The sequence below is a fragment of the Echinops telfairi genome, unplaced genomic scaffold (assembly GCF_000313985.2).
Source record: "Echinops telfairi isolate 266 unplaced genomic scaffold, ASM31398v2 ScPeMD7_8;HRSCAF=38, whole genome shotgun sequence".
Lineage (NCBI taxonomy): Eukaryota > Metazoa > Chordata > Mammalia > Afrosoricida > Tenrecidae > Echinops > Echinops telfairi.
In genome coordinates, this window is record NW_022103905.1 from 9,065,644 (window position 1) to 9,084,498 (window position 18,855).

The following is an 18,855-nucleotide window of genomic DNA, read 5'->3' on the forward strand; positions in this document are numbered from 1 at the left end:
GCAGGGGTCAGCACATCCGGAGTGCAATGGGTGAGCCTCGCCCTGGGAAAACCACCTTCGTGATCATGGTATCTCTCCTGCCAGGTAAGTATTTAACGACTTAAAACTTATGGAGCTCTGAATATTTCATAAATTTCCAACTCTAAATTGCTTGTCATGACTAATATTGCTTATTCAAGAAGCAATTTTAAATTTTTGAATAGTATTTTTAAAAACATTTTATAATTATTATTTGTAGTTTTATCTTATATACTACATTAAAACTTCTTTTTAATCAACTTATTATAAAAATTCACTGGGGTGTGTGTGTGTAAAAAAAGCCCTTTCCTTGGTACTTCATTTGGTAAGGATTTAATGAATCTACCATATTACATAAATGACCAAATAAATTATGTTAGCAGGAAAGTTGGTTGCCTAGGACTTTAGGCACGGAGTGAAAGTGACGGTCATGGTGTATACCAGAGCTTTTGGAAACAATGAGAAATGGTCTGCAACTTGAATGCGGTAGTGGTGACATAATTATAGTTATAAAATTTCAACTATGTCTAATCCTTGCAAGGCATTGCGTAATTATGTTGGTGGTCTAAATACAAACATATTACAAAATTAAAAAAAAATTTCAACTATGTACATAAAAGAGTGCATTTTATTGTAAGTAAACCATACATTAATAAAGTACCTTTGAAAAGAAAATATATTTTAGTTTGTGAAGCAATAGACTCATACCTTGAAGTTGGGTAACTTCAGTGTTTTAATTAAATTCAGACAGAAAGCAATCCCCAAGATATCTTGCAAAATCCAAGCCCACCTAAAATCAAAAGATAATTACTCCATTGTTTAATGCAGTTATTATTAGATGAAACTTCGCAAGAAATATATCATTAAAGTAATATTGGTCTATTGCTATGATTAGACTATCTAATTATCAAAGTAGCAACTGTAACGCAAAGAAGTCCTATTCTTCATATATTTACCACCCCAGTAGAGAAAAGAAATATTATACTAAAATGTTGAAGGTATCTCCACAGACTTCTATGTAAGATAAACAAATTCATACTTATTTTTTTTCTTCTTACTTTTTTTCATACTTATTTTTAATCTTTAATTTACACATGTATCTCTTTTTAGAAAGTAGTTCATAACAATAATGATATTAATATACACCCAGAGAGCTAAAACACAAAGGAAATAGTTAAGCAACTCACTCTATAAGAAACTGATATGAAACGAGGTGCTGATGCCAGGGGAATAAGTGGAGAGCAAATGTTTTGAGAATGATGAGGGCAATGAATGTACAAATGTGCTTTACATAACTGATGTATGTATGGATTGTGATAAGAGTTGTATGAGCCCCTAATAAAATGATTTTTAAAAAGAAACTGATATGGGGGCAGGGTGGGGGAAGGGGGAGAAACTGATATGCAAATTATCAGGGGGTTATCATAGCTTCTAAAGTTGCTTAAAATTGCATTAATCTTCCTCTCTAAGTTTTAGGTCATTGAATTTTTCAGTCCTTAATAATTTCATTTATAAGCTATCAGATAAACTTAAGTACATGTATTTTCTGGTTGTCCTTCCTGCACATGGGCAGATAAATGGCTATCCTCTCATGTCCCTGCCTCTTGTACATAAAAGGTGGCAGCACCATATTCCAAGTATAATATCCAAGAAAAATCACTGCCTATCAGTTCATAGAGATTATCTTAGTTTTATTTTTATAGCTACATCAAAGCCAATATGAAGCTGTACCATAATTAAATATATTTTTGAAGTCTATTATTTTCTTTTCTATATGAGTTTAAACACACTAGCACAACATCTGCTTTTCAAAGTAGCTTATTTCAAGATGATGACAATATAACATGAAAGCAAAACAAACAAAAAACCACATATTATAATAATCAGAGCAAGCTGGTGTCTGGCTACCACAGTGACTGTTCTGAAACAGGGATAAAACTGATGGTCCTAGATGTACTGACAGAAAAAAATGTAGAACATAACTCAAGTTCTTGGGGGGGGGGGGAAGGCCAGATTTATGGACAGATTAAGACTAGAGGAAACTGTGAGACTATCGCTGTGGAAACTCTTTAAGTTTGGAACTCAAACTACTCCTAGTGGCCATCTATAAACTAAAAGACAGAGTGGCTTATAAAATAATCCTGTGTCCACATCTGAAAAGGATCTACAGGTCAACATTTACACTATGCCAAAGATGAGCTGCTAAGGCGGGGCAAAGAAGTTAGTTCAATGGAAACAGAGTAACCAGAATGGAAACAATGAGAATGCCAACACACCGTGAAAAGGGTCGCCAACATCACTGAATAATACTAAGGTAAATCTAAAAGTACTGCTACTACTAAAGTTCCAACTCATACATGTACAGATTTATTCCAAATGCAACGTGTTTGAAGATGCCTCTGCCATCAGGGCGGCTTCAGACAGGTTCTCTCAGCAATGCACTTGTTCCAGGCATTAGGAGGTCTTCAGAGAAAAGGTGCAATCAGCAGTGGCATGCGTCCAAGGGGTCTGTTGGACCAGTTACACCCAACACAGAGAAATCCGCTTGGTGGAAGGCTGTGAGGCTTGTTTTTAGAGACTCCAAAGGGGTAATCTTGATAGGTTTTTCTCAATGAACACAGGAGGGTTAAGAAAATTTATTACAGATATGTTTTAAGAATACTGACAACTACATGGGTTAGGAAAAGGTGAGGACAATTTACACCAAGAACCAAGCACCAGCTCATTCTTTGAGGACAGGTAGAGCTTTAAGAATTTCTTTGGGAAACCTGGCTCCATCTTCCCTACACCTTGATCTTGCCCCTTCAGACTTCTTTTTATTCCTAAAACTCAAAGAACATTTAAAAGGACAATTTGAGCCAATAGAAGATGCAAAATGACTGTTTTAATGTGGCATAAACTGAAGAAGGCAGAATTCTTTAGGGCAGGGTTAAAGAGATGGAAACACTGCTTTTGGAAATAAATGCACTGAGATGAACATACCAATAACTTCACATTTTGATTTTTGCTGGGTAAAGGGTTCTATGGTGTGTAGCAATACTTTTTGACTTACTCTCATATGTATAGAAATTGTCAAATGAGTATCTAATTTTATATGCAAATTTTCTCCAAATAAATGTATTTTAAAAACCTATTAAAAAGAAAAGTGGCACTATCAAGATCACTGAAAATTTTTTAAAAAAATGACAATAGATAGGAATCTGGAGACAGGTAAGGAAAATAAAGGAATTAGACCAGATAATCTTGATAAGCCTAGCTCATCAATAAAATTACATGATTCAATACTTAAAGCAGGAGAAAAAAAACATAGATGTTTCTTACCTATTCAGATTAGCTCTACTTCCAAAGATTCAAATGTCATAATTTAAAGTGTTTTTCTTTGAAAACTTTATTGTGGAGTGAAGCTTTACAGAGTAAAGCAGTTTCCCATTCAACAATTCATACACATTTTGCTTCACATCATTAATTTACAGTCCCCACTCTGTAACATCGCTCACTCCATTTATGATTTGTGTTTCCTGCTTCGACACCTCCTCCTTTCCAAACCCTTTTAGACTTCTGTACTTTGTCCCTGGGCAAATAAATGCTGCCCATTTGATCTAGAAGGATTGACTGTTCCAAGGAGTGCTGCCTCCCTAGTGCTACTGTTTGCTCCTTATTCCTCTGTCTATTGTTTGGCTATAGACTGAGACAAGGAGGTGAGTTCAGTTCCCGACCTGGGCCTGAAGGGTGACTAAGGACCTGGAATAACCAGTAAGTCTGATCTTTTTAAAATTTTGAGTTTTGTTCTGCCTTTCCCCCCCTCTATACAGGACCTAGAGGGACCCCTCTCAGGGTGGCTGGTAGCGGCGTGAGGCACCTTCTCGTTCATCTAGTCTCAGGGATGTGGCAGCGGCTGAGGTGCATGTGCTGCTAGTCTTTTGGACTTTTTTCTTTATTCTGTACAGGGAGGGGCCAATAGCTGGAAAGTGGGTTGAGACCCATGGGTTTCTCCAAAATGGGTAACCATCATTTGTTTTCCAACGAAATGTCACGGACATAAATAAATAAAGTTTAATTACTCAAAATTAGAATAGAACAGCAAAAACACTAAAATCTTCATACCTATCTTCATTTCGAAACACAGCCCAAACAGCAGCTATTGCTATGCATAATCCAAAGAGAAAAATAAGTCTCACTTCAATGCTTTTGCCACGACACACAAACCTGAAAAACAGATGGTCACAGTTTATTTCACCCTGCAGATAAAATAAAAGGGGTTACCAACCCCCAAACCGGATTCCCACCCCCCAAAGCTATTATTTAAATTATTTTACAAAACAACCTTATCACCTTCAATGTACGCTCTCCATTACACTTAATGCATTTGTCATATCTACAATTCCATTTATGGAAACGTTTTTCAAACTCATCTGTTTGGATAACTGACAGCACCTCCCTTGTTTGTTTCTTCACCTCTTCTACATTGTCAAAGTATTGTCCTTTCATGTACCTCTTCATTCATAGAAATAAAATAAGTCCTATGGAGCAAGGTCAGGTGAGTCAAGTGCATGGGACAAGAGAAGCATGCTGTTTTTGCCCAAAACTGGCACGCTGAGATGGCTGCATGAGCTAGTGCACTGTCATGGTGGAAAAACCAGTTCTGTCTGCCACAAATCAGGCCTATTTTGTTGCACGCTGTTATGCAATCTTTCCAAAACCTCTAAATAGAAAGTTTGATTAACAGTCTGACCTGGTGGAACGAACTACAAATGCACTAAGAGTCAACATTTCTGTCCTTTTGGGAAATTAACAGACATCCAGAACAAGGTTTGCCATCAATCGACATTTCACCTTTTTTGAAATGAGAAACCACTTGTACACTTGAGTTTTTCCCATAGTGCTGGTCCCTGGAAGCTGTGTTCAACATCACAATAGTTTCTGCAGCACTTTTCCCGAGCAGGAAACAAAATTTCACAGCTGCATGCTGTTCTCTTAAATCAGTCATTATAAAAAATGAGGTTCGAGTGAAAATTTTTTTTCTCCTGAGTGAAACTGCTTTCATGAAAAAACTCACCGTGAGAACCTCCCCAGGTGAAGCCACTAGGTGCACTAACTCAGAGCAAGTTGCTCAACCCTCACCTAGCAGGGAAAAATGATACTACAAAAGCTCCACCCAGCAGAACTTTTTTCACTGTTTTTTTTTTTGGGGGGGGCGGGGCGGGTGGGTGCCCTCTCATACAATGTTCACTTAATATAAAGAAAGCAAACACTAGCCACAGCCATGAGAAAACTTTTGCAATACTAATTCCAAAGTCTTGATTTTAAATAAAATAATGCACACTAAATGTTTATTAATTTCAATAGTACTTTCTGTGATGATGAAAATGTTCTTCAGCTGTGCTGCCCAATACAGTAAGTAGATACCAGTCACATGGGCTACTGTGCCTAATGAAACTGATAAATGAAATATTACATTTTACTTAATTTCCATTTAGCTATTTACATGTATGATAGACCATGTAGGTAGAACACTATTGTTTCCTGACACTGTTTCAAATGACAAATACCAACAGTCTAGGATTCCCCATAAGAGATACATACTTGCATTGTCCACATGGAATCTTATGGATTAATGCAGCAAGACAGTTGTACAGACTTGTTACTGATGCTATGCAGAATATTGCTATCATAACATAAACTAGAAAAAAAAAACAAGGCACTAAATTATATGAGAATAGAAAGAAATATGATAAGAAGATACTTAAGCAAGCACTATCAATTGGTTAGCCTTCTTAATGAATCAGACACTTTCAATGCAGTGACTCTGCTGTATCTGACATGGTAACTAGGTAGAAATATCTGATACTGAGTTTTTTAAGAGTGGGTTTCCCATGGGTTCTTTAGGTCCCTTACACATTGATTGGTAGGACTGCTTTAGGTGCCATCAATAAGTAATTAAAACCGACATAGTCATTAAAGATTTCTATACAGTGAGTTACAGACATCTGAAAATACTTCATTGAAAAAATGAAAAAGTGGGGGAAAAAGTGGAAAAAAGAATTAATAAATCATTAAGAAACATTTCTTTTTAAATGAACCTTAGGGACTGAGGATGGAAAGCACAGAGAGGAACTTTCGGGGCTGCAAACTGTGTCCCTGGGAAAGGAACAACTCTCGGAGCAGGAGGGCGAGGGGGACACAACGCTAGAAGGTCATGCATGCCACTGACGTGTACATGTAGATACATGAATTGGCTATATTTCTGCAGTGTATATTATCGACAAGAATAAAACACAGTATATAAAAACCCCCACCACTATGATGCTACCCATATTTCTCTATGGTGGGATTTTATCATTAAAAACTTAACTGACATGGTAAAATCAAATCTAATTAAACATAACCTCATTTTATGATGTGATTGTTAGGTAGTTAGAAATCACACACCTTTCTATATTATCCATAGTTATTTGAGAATTACTTAAATTATAAAATATTGTGACCGCTGTTATTAAAAGTGGATAAATCATTATACTTAAAATTTCACAATGCAAACATAAATTTAACCTGAATATTTCAAATTCCACTAAACTTCTGAAGCTATAGTTTTACTCTATAGATGAAAAAGAGATAAGCTAGAGGCATAGGTCAAAGAGGGCTACTTTCGAATGAATGTGGGACAAATTACTTCTTTAGTTTCTCACATTCTTCATCTCTAAATTGTAATATGTAATAATACCTATTTTAGGATTATTGTGATGAGTGCACACAAAGTTAATATATGAAAGTGCTCAGAATGATACCTGCCATGTAAGCAACTTTATTTTATTTTTTATTTTTTTTTCTTTTTTTTTGTTAAGACTAGTCAAGTGCAGCAGTGAGGGGGGGTAGACAAATAGGTCGACCAGTAATTGACTGTAAGCAATCGTTGTGAGATCTCACTACCTTCGGACCAGCCATAAGCAACTTTAATAGGTGCTATTTGTAGTTGCTTTTATGATTAGAGGAATGTATGTGTGTATAGTACTATGAGTAGTAGTAAGCTGTGAAAAATTGCCAAGTTAAATTGTGTAAGTCATTCAGCAAAGTTGTTCTGCCCAAGCTTTAAAACTCAGGTGGAAATCATGCTCTTGGGTGCCTAATAGTTTTAAGTGTCATATCCATACTTATACCTAAGAAAATGATTAGATATAGGAAATAATTTGATTATTATAACTCATCATTAGTTACTTTCCAAACATGATTTAATTATAAATGGTAAGGGAATTGTTAGCAATCTAGTATAACCTCCTTATTTGGAATATGAAGAAATGGTATCAATTTAGCCATAAGGAACCATTCAAAGGTAAATTAAATATTGCAACATCACACGTGTCATTGGCAGTGTCAGAAAATGAAGGCAGTTTTAGGATAGGGTAAATTATTATTTTCTCTCAAAGATCACTGGATAATCAGATACAAACAATTGAAGACTGAGTATTAAATTAGAAAAATTAGCTGCTCAAGGCTAACATGATACAAATAACATTCTAGCATCCCCTCTCCTAGCAACAAATTGAAATTAGTGATATTTATATAATAAGAATAGTTTTTTAAATTGGAAGTGTACATATGTATATATATCATAGATCTCATTAAAAAATTTTCTGCCAGGGGAGAAAGCAACAGTAAGCTGAAATTAACTCAAAGTTTCAGTTTTCTATTCCAGACAAGATTTTTTAGTAGTTCTCCTTCCTCTTTGGGCTGTCCACTGGCTCTTACTCACTGCCACAGAGGCAACTCTGACTCATCGCAACCTACGGACAGAGTAGAACTGTCCTTTGGGTTACTGTAAATCTTCACCAGAGTAGAAAGCTCATCTTTCTCATATGGAGTAGCGGTTGAGTTTGAACTGCTGTCTTTGTGACTCACTATACTACCAGGGTTTCTCTGCACACTGACTAGGGATGGAAAATTTTTATCCTGGGAGACGATTAGATAGATTATCCAGGGAATAAGGAAGTCATTACAGTTCCTACCACTGACTTCCAAAAGGACAAAACGTTATGTTGTTCTCTAGCTCACAGGAAAGTACTGTGTGTCTTCACCTACAGGATGGTCCTGACTGATGGAGCAAGTAAAGCAACATTCAATTACAAAGCATTTTTGATTTGCAAACTAACGAAAGGAGAAACTACACTTTGAGTATAACCAGAGACAACATATCAAGAATTTGCATAATTTCTTATTTCATGTGACTAAATATAGCCACCAAGAAGTTTTCAATCCACTGCTCAGATTCTGGGCTGTCAATGCTTTATCTGCAGAGAGGGAAACTGAAAGACCACAGCATTTCTTTCCAGTCAAGAAGGGTTTTATCTCAAGACTGAGCATGCTTTTTATCTGAATATTTTTTATCCCAGGGCAACGGAGACTGAACACGTCTGACAATTTAAACAGGGAACACTAACCAACTTATTCAGTTAATGTTGCCTAGTTAGAATGTAGAAAGGAAATGATAAATACGGCAGAGTCAATGAAAAGACTGTATGCAAAAGTAGCAAAAATAAAATGACTTCTTACCCAACCATTTGTAGAAGAAATAAAGTAAGACCATCATGACACAGCAGATGACCACAAATATTACAACTGTAAGAGGACTAAAAGTTAAATATTCCTCCTTTTTCTTTCTCACATCTCTATCTTCAATGTTTGTCACTGCCTTCAAACTTTCTCTGCAAAAATAAACACAGGCGAGAACTTCAGCAAATCCCTGCAAGTACAGCTATTTTAAAAATTCATCTCTAACACCAATTTAAAGTTACTTTTCAACAAGTAAGTAATGTGTGTTTTTCAAACTGTGCACGGAAATCTTTCATTTAGAAACTTAAAATCTCCCACGATTCAATTAATCACTAACTTCTGAAAAACAATTTATTTTTCTAAAGGCTAAAGTGCTGAAACATATGCTATTATATAAACAAAGTAATGTTTGTGGAGTTCATTTTGTCTAATTTGGAAACTATATTGATGTGACAACTTAAATCATAACCAATTCTTTTCTATACACTTACTCTTATCAATGTATACATAAAGACTTTTAAAAGGAGCTTCTCTTGAATGCAGACACCACATGTCCCTAACAGCCAACTGAGTATGTTCTACAGACTGACTGGACTCATCACTGTGCTAAGAGGGTGTCAGATAAATTTCTACCTTAATTTAAGACAACAAACTGTTTCTTCTAATTCTCCCAGTGCTTGCGGGGTCACAAAGGTAATGAAAGGCAGAGAGAGAAAAAGGCACACTGTGCTCTTAGTGGAGCAGCCTCTGTTTGGTCAACCCGACTGTCCCCTCTCAGTTCCTTGGAGGCCACTCTATAACGCTCCAGCGCTGGTCCCATCAACTCTGGTCTCCTAACTCCGGCTTCCATCTGTACAAACTGTCACTCCGCTCAGCAGGTCTGGGCTCAATATAAACTTCAGGTTTTAAAAATAAAAAAGAAAGCCTCTCATTTCTATCAAATTACACATTTGCCAACTGCTCATTTACCAACCTGCTACATGCTTGTTAAAAAAGTGTTGACTGGGAAGGCTACCATTTTGAATGTTCACGGCACTGGGCAGGCCGCCGAGTAAAAGCAAGGAGTGTTGAGGAAAGCTACCACTGGACACTTTAGAGCTGGTTGAAGAGGATTAACCAATGTCTCAAACTAAAGCGTCAGAGGTTCTTGTGTGGGCAAAATTATCAACCTTTGGTAACTATCATTACAAACATTAAAAGCATTTTAATCACAGTCCACATAGAAGCTATAATACATTAGATATTTATGTATTCATCATATTCAGTGTACTAAAAGCAGCAGGTAATTTCCTGAAACAGACATCAGATTTATATCTTAATAAAACATTAGAATCCATCTTAAAAAAACAACAACTATATTCTTAAATCAGCTCAAGAACCATATGCAATGGGAAGCTACACATCTTCCCCATGACACATTGAGGCCATGACACTTGAGGACCACTAAAATAAGTGATATTATTATCATGAAATTTTAACTCTGCTGAAAACTTTTTATGTGGAACCAAAATTCTTTTTCTATAGCATACAGTATACTTTCATCTGTTAGGGTAATTCTGGGTTATAAATTCTTAATCTGGCTAATTTTCTCTACCTTAAGTCTTATCCTCTTAATTTATAAATATAAAAGTCCTTTTATTTTTAATGATATCTTTATTGGGAATATTCCCCTTTCTTATCATCACTGATTCATATTCTCTTTCTCTTCTATCATTACTCCCGGCCCGACCTTACTTCCACACAAACACATTAACTTCTTATTGTCTATATTTCTCTCAATCAGTCTTCTCAGTTCTAAAATCTATGGTCCTGCAAAGGATAATCTGATTATAGAAAGTAACAAAATTCTCTCTCCCTGACCCATGATCATGTTTTCTGAATAAAAAAGCTGACATAAACTTTTCTCCCATCTTTGATTTTCTCAAGGAAGAGTGTCCTGACCAGTAGGTGCAGATGCCTGTCATGTCAACACAAAGGTGGCCCCTGGGCCAGCAAGAATGTAGACTCTTAGCCCCTATCCCACACCTTCTAAGTCAGGTTTTGCATTTTACCAGAATTTAAAAAGATTTGTATGCACATTCCAGTTTGAGAAGCAATACTGTAAGAAGCAGCACAATTTATCTACAAGCAGCACTACAACAAAAATCTACATTAAAGTGAAAGCACTTTCAGTGCATCAATAGTTTTTTGAAAATTATTTACAAGCTTCGCTGGTTAATCTAGAAAATGACGTTTGAGATTTTCTTACACACTATGCCTTTTAAAATTAGCAATGAAAAAATAACATTGCTTACACCAAACGAGGGCAGCTGATATATGTGGAAACATGCTTTTCAAATATGTAAAATGTTTAATGCCCAATACTCCAGGAACGTATACTTGTTCAATGCTAAGATTTCCTTTTTGATGTAGGTAAACTACATTTTAGTATTTGAGAAATTATAAAAAAGCTTAGCTTCATTTAGTTACAAATAAGCTCCTCTTATCTGAAACTATAGACAAAGCCCCCAGGGGAATATATTGTCCTTTATGTATGAAATAATCTGTTCTGAGTAAATCAGTTATAAGAACTGACTTTTTTAGATAACACTGCCTGCTTTAATCTAGAGCCAGCTGCCTAACTGTATGAAGAGTGGGTTCAGGGTGCTATTAAATACATCTAAATTTTATGTGTATTTGGAATTTCTCTATTTCAGGTAAGAACTCTGGTGGCACAGTGGTTCCGCACTTGGCTGCTCACCGAAGGCCATCTGAACCTACCAGTTCCCTTGGGAAGAGATGGGGCAGTCTGCTTTCATACAGATTCACACTGGTGAACCCGATACGGGGGCATCTACTGTTCCCTATAGGGTCACTATGAGCTGGAATCGATTCGACAGCAATGGGTTAATTAAATTAAAATATAAACATGCCTAATAGTCTTAAAATTCTTAAAAATTAAACCAAGTGACAGGCCACACAGTGATGTCCACATCCAAGAGGAATAAAAAAATTCCCACTTCTCCTCTATATTTGCTTCCAGTCTAAGCAAATAGGCATATTAGGAGATTAAGTAGCTTGAGCTTTCCTCAGAGAGAGAACGAAACATTTTAATTTTAAAAAGTCTTTGCTCTGATTTCTCCCCAGCAGAAGAGTTAGAGAACATGTGACTCCCAGTGAAAAGAGAAATGACCTAGACCAGGCCAAGCTTGCAAGCGGGGCTTACTGACACTACATTCTAAGGTCAGGTAAAACTTTCAAAGGCTGTTACAGCAAACAGTCTTTTTTAAATCACATATTTTAAAAAACCACCAATATTTAACTAAACTTACAATTCAATTACCCCACTCCAGTAACCTCCTAATGCCACAGTAAACACGGCAATGGCAAAGATAACTATCAGAGTGTAGTCAAAGTTTGGCAGTGGTGGAGAATACATCTTCACAGTAATATTGCTTCCAAGTACCTGAAAGGCAGAACGACAGTGAAACAAGAATTAGCTGTGTCTGTGCTGTAGAGCGTGGCAGCAGCGTTCCTCACATCACTTCAGAGTGGACGCTGTGCTGATCAAGAACACCAGGACTGCGTCTGCCATCAGGGACAGTCTTCAGCAAAAGTAGGAGGTGATGCTTTAGTTCATTAAACCTTTGTCGTCTACTAAATCTCGAAGGGGCAGTGTCCCATGTAATCACATTTTGTTCAGGAATTTAACATGAAGACAAATGACATGAGACCGGGGATTCTGAAAGAAGCCCAAACAGAAAAACACCCTGTGTAATATGTTGGCTCAGGGACAACGTGTATGCGCAGTGGAGAGGACTTCCCCAAAGGAGCTCTGGTAGGCCTTTACAGTTTCTTGTTAGTAAACATAGTATATATAATTCAAATGATTAAAAGCAAAGAGTTGAACTATTCATAAATGTCATTTAATATATAATTTACTAGGTTACCTGGTTCATATCTTTGGCGTCTTTATGGTTTATAAATGCAATGAGTATTTTGACATCATGAAATGCAGATTTGTTCCCTTCAGGAGAATACTAAAAAAAAAAAAAAAAATCACATTATGAAAACTTATGAACCACTAGTATACTTACGGAATAAAGTAGTGTGAATGATTCTATTTAATATAAATATTACACCTTTTGGAGAAAGTACTAAAGGTTCAGATGTTGAAGTGAAACGTCTCAGAAACCATGGTTTTCTTTAAAATGAAAAATTAGATAGCTGCTTTGATCAATCAAAAAAAGGAAAACTAGAATCCCTTTAGCACAAACTTAAACTACTCTGTGCACAGAGCCCCCCCACAATGAATAAGTGTATGAGTATGAGTAAAATGGGCAGAATCTGCCACTATCAACTTCACTGAGTAATCAGCACCATGACCTTGCCAAAGGGGTGCCCACTAGACGTTCTAGGGATTTAAAATGTAATTGGTTTCTCATATAGTTTTGCATTATCTAGGATTACAACAAACGCTATAAAATATTCCAATTAAATGGCCCTCAGATCTAAAACTTTCAGTTACAAAAAGAATCACCCCATGAGACGGTTATAAACGCATCCCCTAAATACATACACACTGAGAAGTTAATTCCATTCTTCTGGAATGTGATGTTATGAGCACAGTAAAAACAAATATGGTTTTATAACTTACTCGGACACTGCTATTGGCAACCATCAAAGCTTGAGCACCTGCGCTCTGTGCGATTCTGGCCTTTTCAAGGTAATTGCAGTTTCCCCACTGCACCACAACTGCTGTGTCCTTTATCCCACCAGGAGGAAGATCAGAAGGCTTGCACAGTGGTGTGGTAGTCAGATTCACCAAACTCATGGAAGTCTGAAAATAAAACGACAGGTACCATCTTAAATGCACTGACTGATAGTACAGTGATTTAACATACCTTAAATGAGAAATGCTCTGTAACTCACAACCAGGCCTAGAAGTATTTCAAAATTCCCCAACGTTCTTTCCCAAAGAAAAAAATACTTGAGAAAATAATCATTATATATTGCAACTAAAACATAATCATCACTCGGCCTCACCTTTTCCACTTTTCAATTTAAGAATAGAAACTGGTTTACTTACTGAATTTTCTAGAGTAGTTGGAAGAGTTGTCCAATTAGGGTTATAGAGCATGCAGTAGTCCTTAGATGAGTCATTTCCAGATGCATGCAGAATTGCTTCCTGAGCAGCTGTCTAAGACAAGAACAATACTTTTCACATTAGCAGTAATTAGGTTTGCCAACAAATGAGGTTAATAAAGATATTGACAGGTTTAATCAGATTTGCCTAAGAAGAAAGTTCTTCCATGAATGCATTCCTTCTGTTTGAGGAGATAAAAAAGAAGTCTTGGAATTATGAGACTATACACATTTGTCTAGAATAGATTATTTATGAACGGTAAGTCGCTTTCTATGGACAATGATTATGGCCTTTACTGACAAGGGTCACACCCCAGGGAACAGTCTTATTATAGTGCAGTGTAACTTCAATACTCCCTCAAGGCCTGACACTTTTCTTCCGAATTCCTAAGAGTTATTACTTCCTTGTTACCTTTAGAAAAGAAGCTGCTGAAATGTGAAACAATATTCTCTCAAGTTCTCAAGATTCTGCAGCTACCTATCCAAATAGGTCAATCCAGAGTTAAAATGAAGAAACATAAAAGAATACACTTCTTTCATTTTCCATATTTTTTATTTCCCAGAAGGAAGAGACAGGAGTTAGTAAGTGAACATGAATGTGTACACAGTGTGTGTGTAAACGAACAAACGTCCTGAAACAAGTATAACAATACTCCACAATGCAGTAGCTTCTGCCATTCGACCCCCTATGAGTCACATTAACGTTCTGATATCAGACCACCTAGAGTTACAAAATTAGTGATTTCATATGGTTTGATCTAAATTTTTAGAGTGAAGTGATAGTCTCCTAGTTAAAACCTTTAACATTTAGGATGAAAGGGTTTTTTTAGCCTTAAGGGAAATTCATTAGTTTTTGTCTCTAAGTGGAGAGAATTCATAGGACATGTCATCAAGCTACATAGAATAATTAGGTAGATTAGGAAATTATTATTATATTTTTGACATTTTCGAATGCTTGGTAAATTATTTGAGAAAAAGAGAAATGTAGTTTTCATTCCATTATATACTTGCTGGTCATGAGCCAATTCTGACAGCACATTTGAACAAATTAATACACTAGATTTTTATAATACATCAACCTATGTCCTATGTGTAAAAAAATTTAAATATATTAATCTGGTCTCAATTCATCCTAAATTATTCACTCACTCAGTCACTCTCTTAGGCACTCCCTCCCTCACTGCCATCAAGACAGTTCTGACTCATAACAACACGATAAGAGCAGAACTGTCCCTGTGGGTTTCTGAAGCTTTAGAGCTTTTACAGGAACAGAATTCTCATTTTTCTCCCATGGAATAGATGGTTGGGTTGAAAGGATGACCGTGCAGTTAACAACTCAATGCATAATCCAAGGTTTTCTGAGACTCAGACAAGTTACTACCGTAACTGCCTAAGACCGCCTGCAAACCCAACAATCCTGTGCCGTCTAGGCCATTCTGACTCAACGCAACCCTGAGGATGGCGCAGAGCTGTCCCTTATGTTTCCACACTGTAATCTAGGCAGAAGCAGCCTGCCGCATTTTTCTCCCAAGGAGCAACTGGAGGATTTCGATGGCCAGTCTTTTAGTTCACAGCGGCACGCTTACACACCGTGCTACCAAGGTTCCTGAAGGTCAAACAGTTCGATCATCTGAAGGAGCCATGAAAGGAGCACTGTGTCTTGTGTCATGTATCTGTCTAGGGCAGTAAGCAAACGTCTGTCCTAGTTGGTTCTCATAAACAGCTTCCTTACTGCAAACGGTAAGGAGATTGTGAAAACAGCTGCAAACAGTGTTTCCCTGGTAGTATGTAAACAAACGGTAAGGGCCGAGATATGGAACTCTCTCTCAAGGATATGAGAAATTCAAGCGTGGGAATAGCAAACTTGTCTGGGAACACTGCCAGTATTTAGTACATAAATAATAAAGCACTGCGGGCTGTCGCGGCTGCAGTTTTGTACTGTCTCTGTCTGTGTCTATTTTGTGCTGCAGCCCTGTATTGTCTGTGTGTGTGTGTCTGTTTGGTTCCATGATCATTCTCCCTGCTCAAGAAACTGCAGCATCATTTGGCGCCCACGACTCTGAGATTAAGGGTCTCGTGCTCTACCGACTGAGCTGGCCGGGCAATGGAGCAGCAACTGGCTGCGGCGAAGGGGGAAGCCTCGCAGGATATAATTGAGGGCAAAGAGCAGCTGAAGGGCTGGTAGCCGACTGGCATTTAAGCATTTGTTTTAGCAATTTTATAATCCCTTGAACATCAATTCCTTCTCCCACAGCATCTGATTCTTTCTTTGCCAATTCTGGACCTAATTCCTCCTCAACTACTTCTGCATACTCCTCTCCCTCCCTTTGGATTCCATTCCCTTTCTTATCTTTATCTTTTTCTTCAGCTTTCTCCGAGTCTGTCTCTAATAACTGTTAAGCTTGAGTAATAGCACTACGCATAGACAATAGCTTTAAATTCATAGTCTGTCACCGTTGATGAGCAGTGCGTAATGTTTTTACTACTTGTTGCCATGTTCGCGAATTCAATTGAACCTTTTCTTGACTGTAAAACCAATCACAATGTTGTTGTACATGTGCAAATAATTCTCCCAATAATTTATCTTTAACCTCCACCCCTGTAGAATGGAGAAGTCCTTTTATCAACTTTTGGTATTTGCGTTCCGTGGACGGGGAATTTCCCTTTTTTTTTGCTGCCCCCCACTCCCCAAAAGTCCCTCTAGTAATTACAGAGGCGCTCCCTCTCGGTTTTCCCTGCTTCACACAGGTTAATTTATTACCTCCAAAAGTCCCTCTTGTGGATCTTCACTTACCACAGTGGCACTCCCTTCTGGTTTTCCGTACAGGTTTATTTATTAACCCCGAAAGTCCCTCTTGTGGATTTTCACTTACCACAGAGGCATTCTCTTTTGGTTTTTCCTGTTTCTATTTCTTCTGAAAGTCCCTCTAGTGATCACCGCTTACCGCTGAGGCGCTTCCCTTTCAGGTTCTCCCTACTTCTTTCCGGTCCCTCATTGGGGCACCAAATGATGGCTCTGGAATCTTGAGCAGGGAGAATGGACATGGAACGCAAATAGACACGCAGACACACACACAGAGACAATACAGGGCTGCAGCACAAAATAGACACAGACAGAGACGGTACAAAACTGCAGCGCCAACAGCCCGCAGTGCTTTATTATTTATGTACTAAATACTGGCAGTGTTCTCAGACATGTATGGTATTCCCACACTTGAATTTCTCATAGCCTTGAGAGAGAGTTCCATATCTCGGCCCTTACCGTTTGTTTACATACTACCAGGGAAACACTGTTTGCAGCTGTTTTCACAATCTCCTTACCATTTGCATTAAGGAAGCTGTTTAAGAGAACCAACTAGGACAGACGTTTGCTTACTGCCCTAGACAGATACATGACACGAGACACAGTGCTCCTCTCATGGCTCCTTCAATCATCTGTGATTCTAACCACCAAAGATAATTCTGCAGATACACAAGTGACTTGATTTAAGTTAAGCATATTTAGAAAGAATACTTGGTATATGATTTGGGGATGTTTACTGCATCCAAGAAATTATCACAAAAAAAACCCAGTGATGCTGAGTTTGATCATCTGGTTACAGTCTTCTGCAAGATTTGCTAAATGCAAAAAGTGCATTTAGCCCTTTGTGATTTGTGAGTACTGTGGGGCCACATAGATATACCAACAACCTCTCACCCAAGATGATCCTTGCCTGAATTTCTTTTTACACATTATAGTAGGGGCTACAAAAATGTGGAACACACATTTCATAGTTTTATTGGCATATAATTCACATGTCACACAATTTAATAGTTTAATATTAAGAAGAGTTATGCAAGCATCACCACAATCAATTCCAAAACATTTCCTTCTTAATCATCTCCCTCCAACCAACTCTGCCATGCCCCTAGGTAATTAAGCCAGTCACTGTCTCTATCCCATCTGAATTTAAGAGACCAATTCAAGAACAGACTCAATGCAATAAACAGTAATGACAAGATGCGTTCTGAGATGGCATCAAGGATACCATACATGAAGAAACCAACAGGTCATTAAAAGGTCACAGCAAAGAAACAAAAGACCCAAATGGATGTCAGAAGAAACTCTGAAAAATGCTCTGCCAGCGGTTCTCAACCTGTGGGGGTCGATTGGCCCTTTCACAGGGGCCGCCCGATTCATAACACTAGCAAAATTACACTTACGAAGTATCAATGAAAATAATTTTATGGTTGGGGGGTCAGCACATGAGGAACTATATTAAAAGATCGCAGCATTTGGAAGGTTGAGAACCACTGCTAGACTGTACAGAAGCTAAAGTGAAAGGAAGAACTGAAACAAAAACTGGACAAAAAATTTCAAAGGGTAGCTCGAGAAGGCAAAATATTACAATGAAATGTGCACAGACCTGGAGTTAGAAAACCAAAAGGTAAGAATACATTCAGTAATTCTCAAGTTGAAAGAACAGAAGAAAAAAATTCAAGCCTCAGATTGTAATATAGAAGGATTCTATGGGTAAAATATTGAATAATGCAGGCAACATCCAAAGAAGATGGAAGGAATACAGAGTCACTGTATCAAAAAGAACTGGTCAATGCTGAACAATTTCAGAAGTCAGCATATGATCAGTGATCAACTTCTTCCTTCAATGTCATCTATATCTTACAAGTGGTTAATCATCCTTCAGTCCAGTTTTCCCGATTATTTACTTAGCATACATAATGAAATAGTGTGGTAAAAGGATCCTACCCTGAGGCAAGCAGAGAAAGAAGTGTAAATGCACTGCAGGCTCCAGGGAATGGACAGAACACCAATGGACATGTTTCAACATACCAATGGAAATGTTCACTCACCCGTGCCAAGAGATGGGGGGTGGGGGGGAGTTATCTGGCCTACTGAGAAGAGATACATATTTGTACCCATTCCAAAGAAAGGTGATTCAACAGATATAGAAATTCTTAAACAATTACCATTAATATTGTAAAATTTTGCTGAACCAAAATAAAAAAATAATTTTAAAAGTTGCAAGAGTACATCGGCAGGGAACTTCCAGAAATTCAAGCTGGATTCAAATGAGGATGTGGAACGAGGGATATCATTGCTGATACGAGATGTATCTTGGCTGAAAGCAGAGAATACCAAGATGATGCTTACCTGTGCCTTATTGACCA

The 18,855-nt window shown here is 37.5% G+C and overlaps 1 protein-coding gene and 1 pseudogene across 2 annotated transcripts in view; both read right to left on the bottom strand.

Annotated features, from left to right (window-relative positions):
* Positions 1-92, bottom strand: LOC115868215 (annotated as a pseudogene).
* The window catches only part of SPPL2A (signal peptide peptidase like 2A), a 34,594-nt gene extending 20,837 nt beyond the window's left edge, over positions 1-13,757 (bottom strand). For both annotated transcript variants that reach the window (XM_004709427.4, XM_045286487.1), the window contains exons 1-8: positions 13,631-13,757; positions 13,199-13,381; positions 12,492-12,581; positions 11,874-12,007; positions 8,563-8,714; positions 5,602-5,698; positions 4,123-4,224; positions 727-808 (exon numbers count right to left, since the gene is read on the bottom strand). In XM_004709427.4, the coding sequence (XP_004709484.1) occupies positions 727-808; positions 4,123-4,224; positions 5,602-5,698; positions 8,563-8,714; positions 11,874-12,007; positions 12,492-12,581; positions 13,199-13,381; positions 13,631-13,681 (891 nt within the window). In that variant the 5' untranslated portion in view covers positions 13,682-13,757. The remainder of the gene's footprint in view (positions 1-726; positions 809-4,122; positions 4,225-5,601; positions 5,699-8,562; positions 8,715-11,873; positions 12,008-12,491; positions 12,582-13,198; positions 13,382-13,630) is intronic.
* Between the last annotated feature and the right edge of the window lie 5,098 nt (positions 13,758-18,855).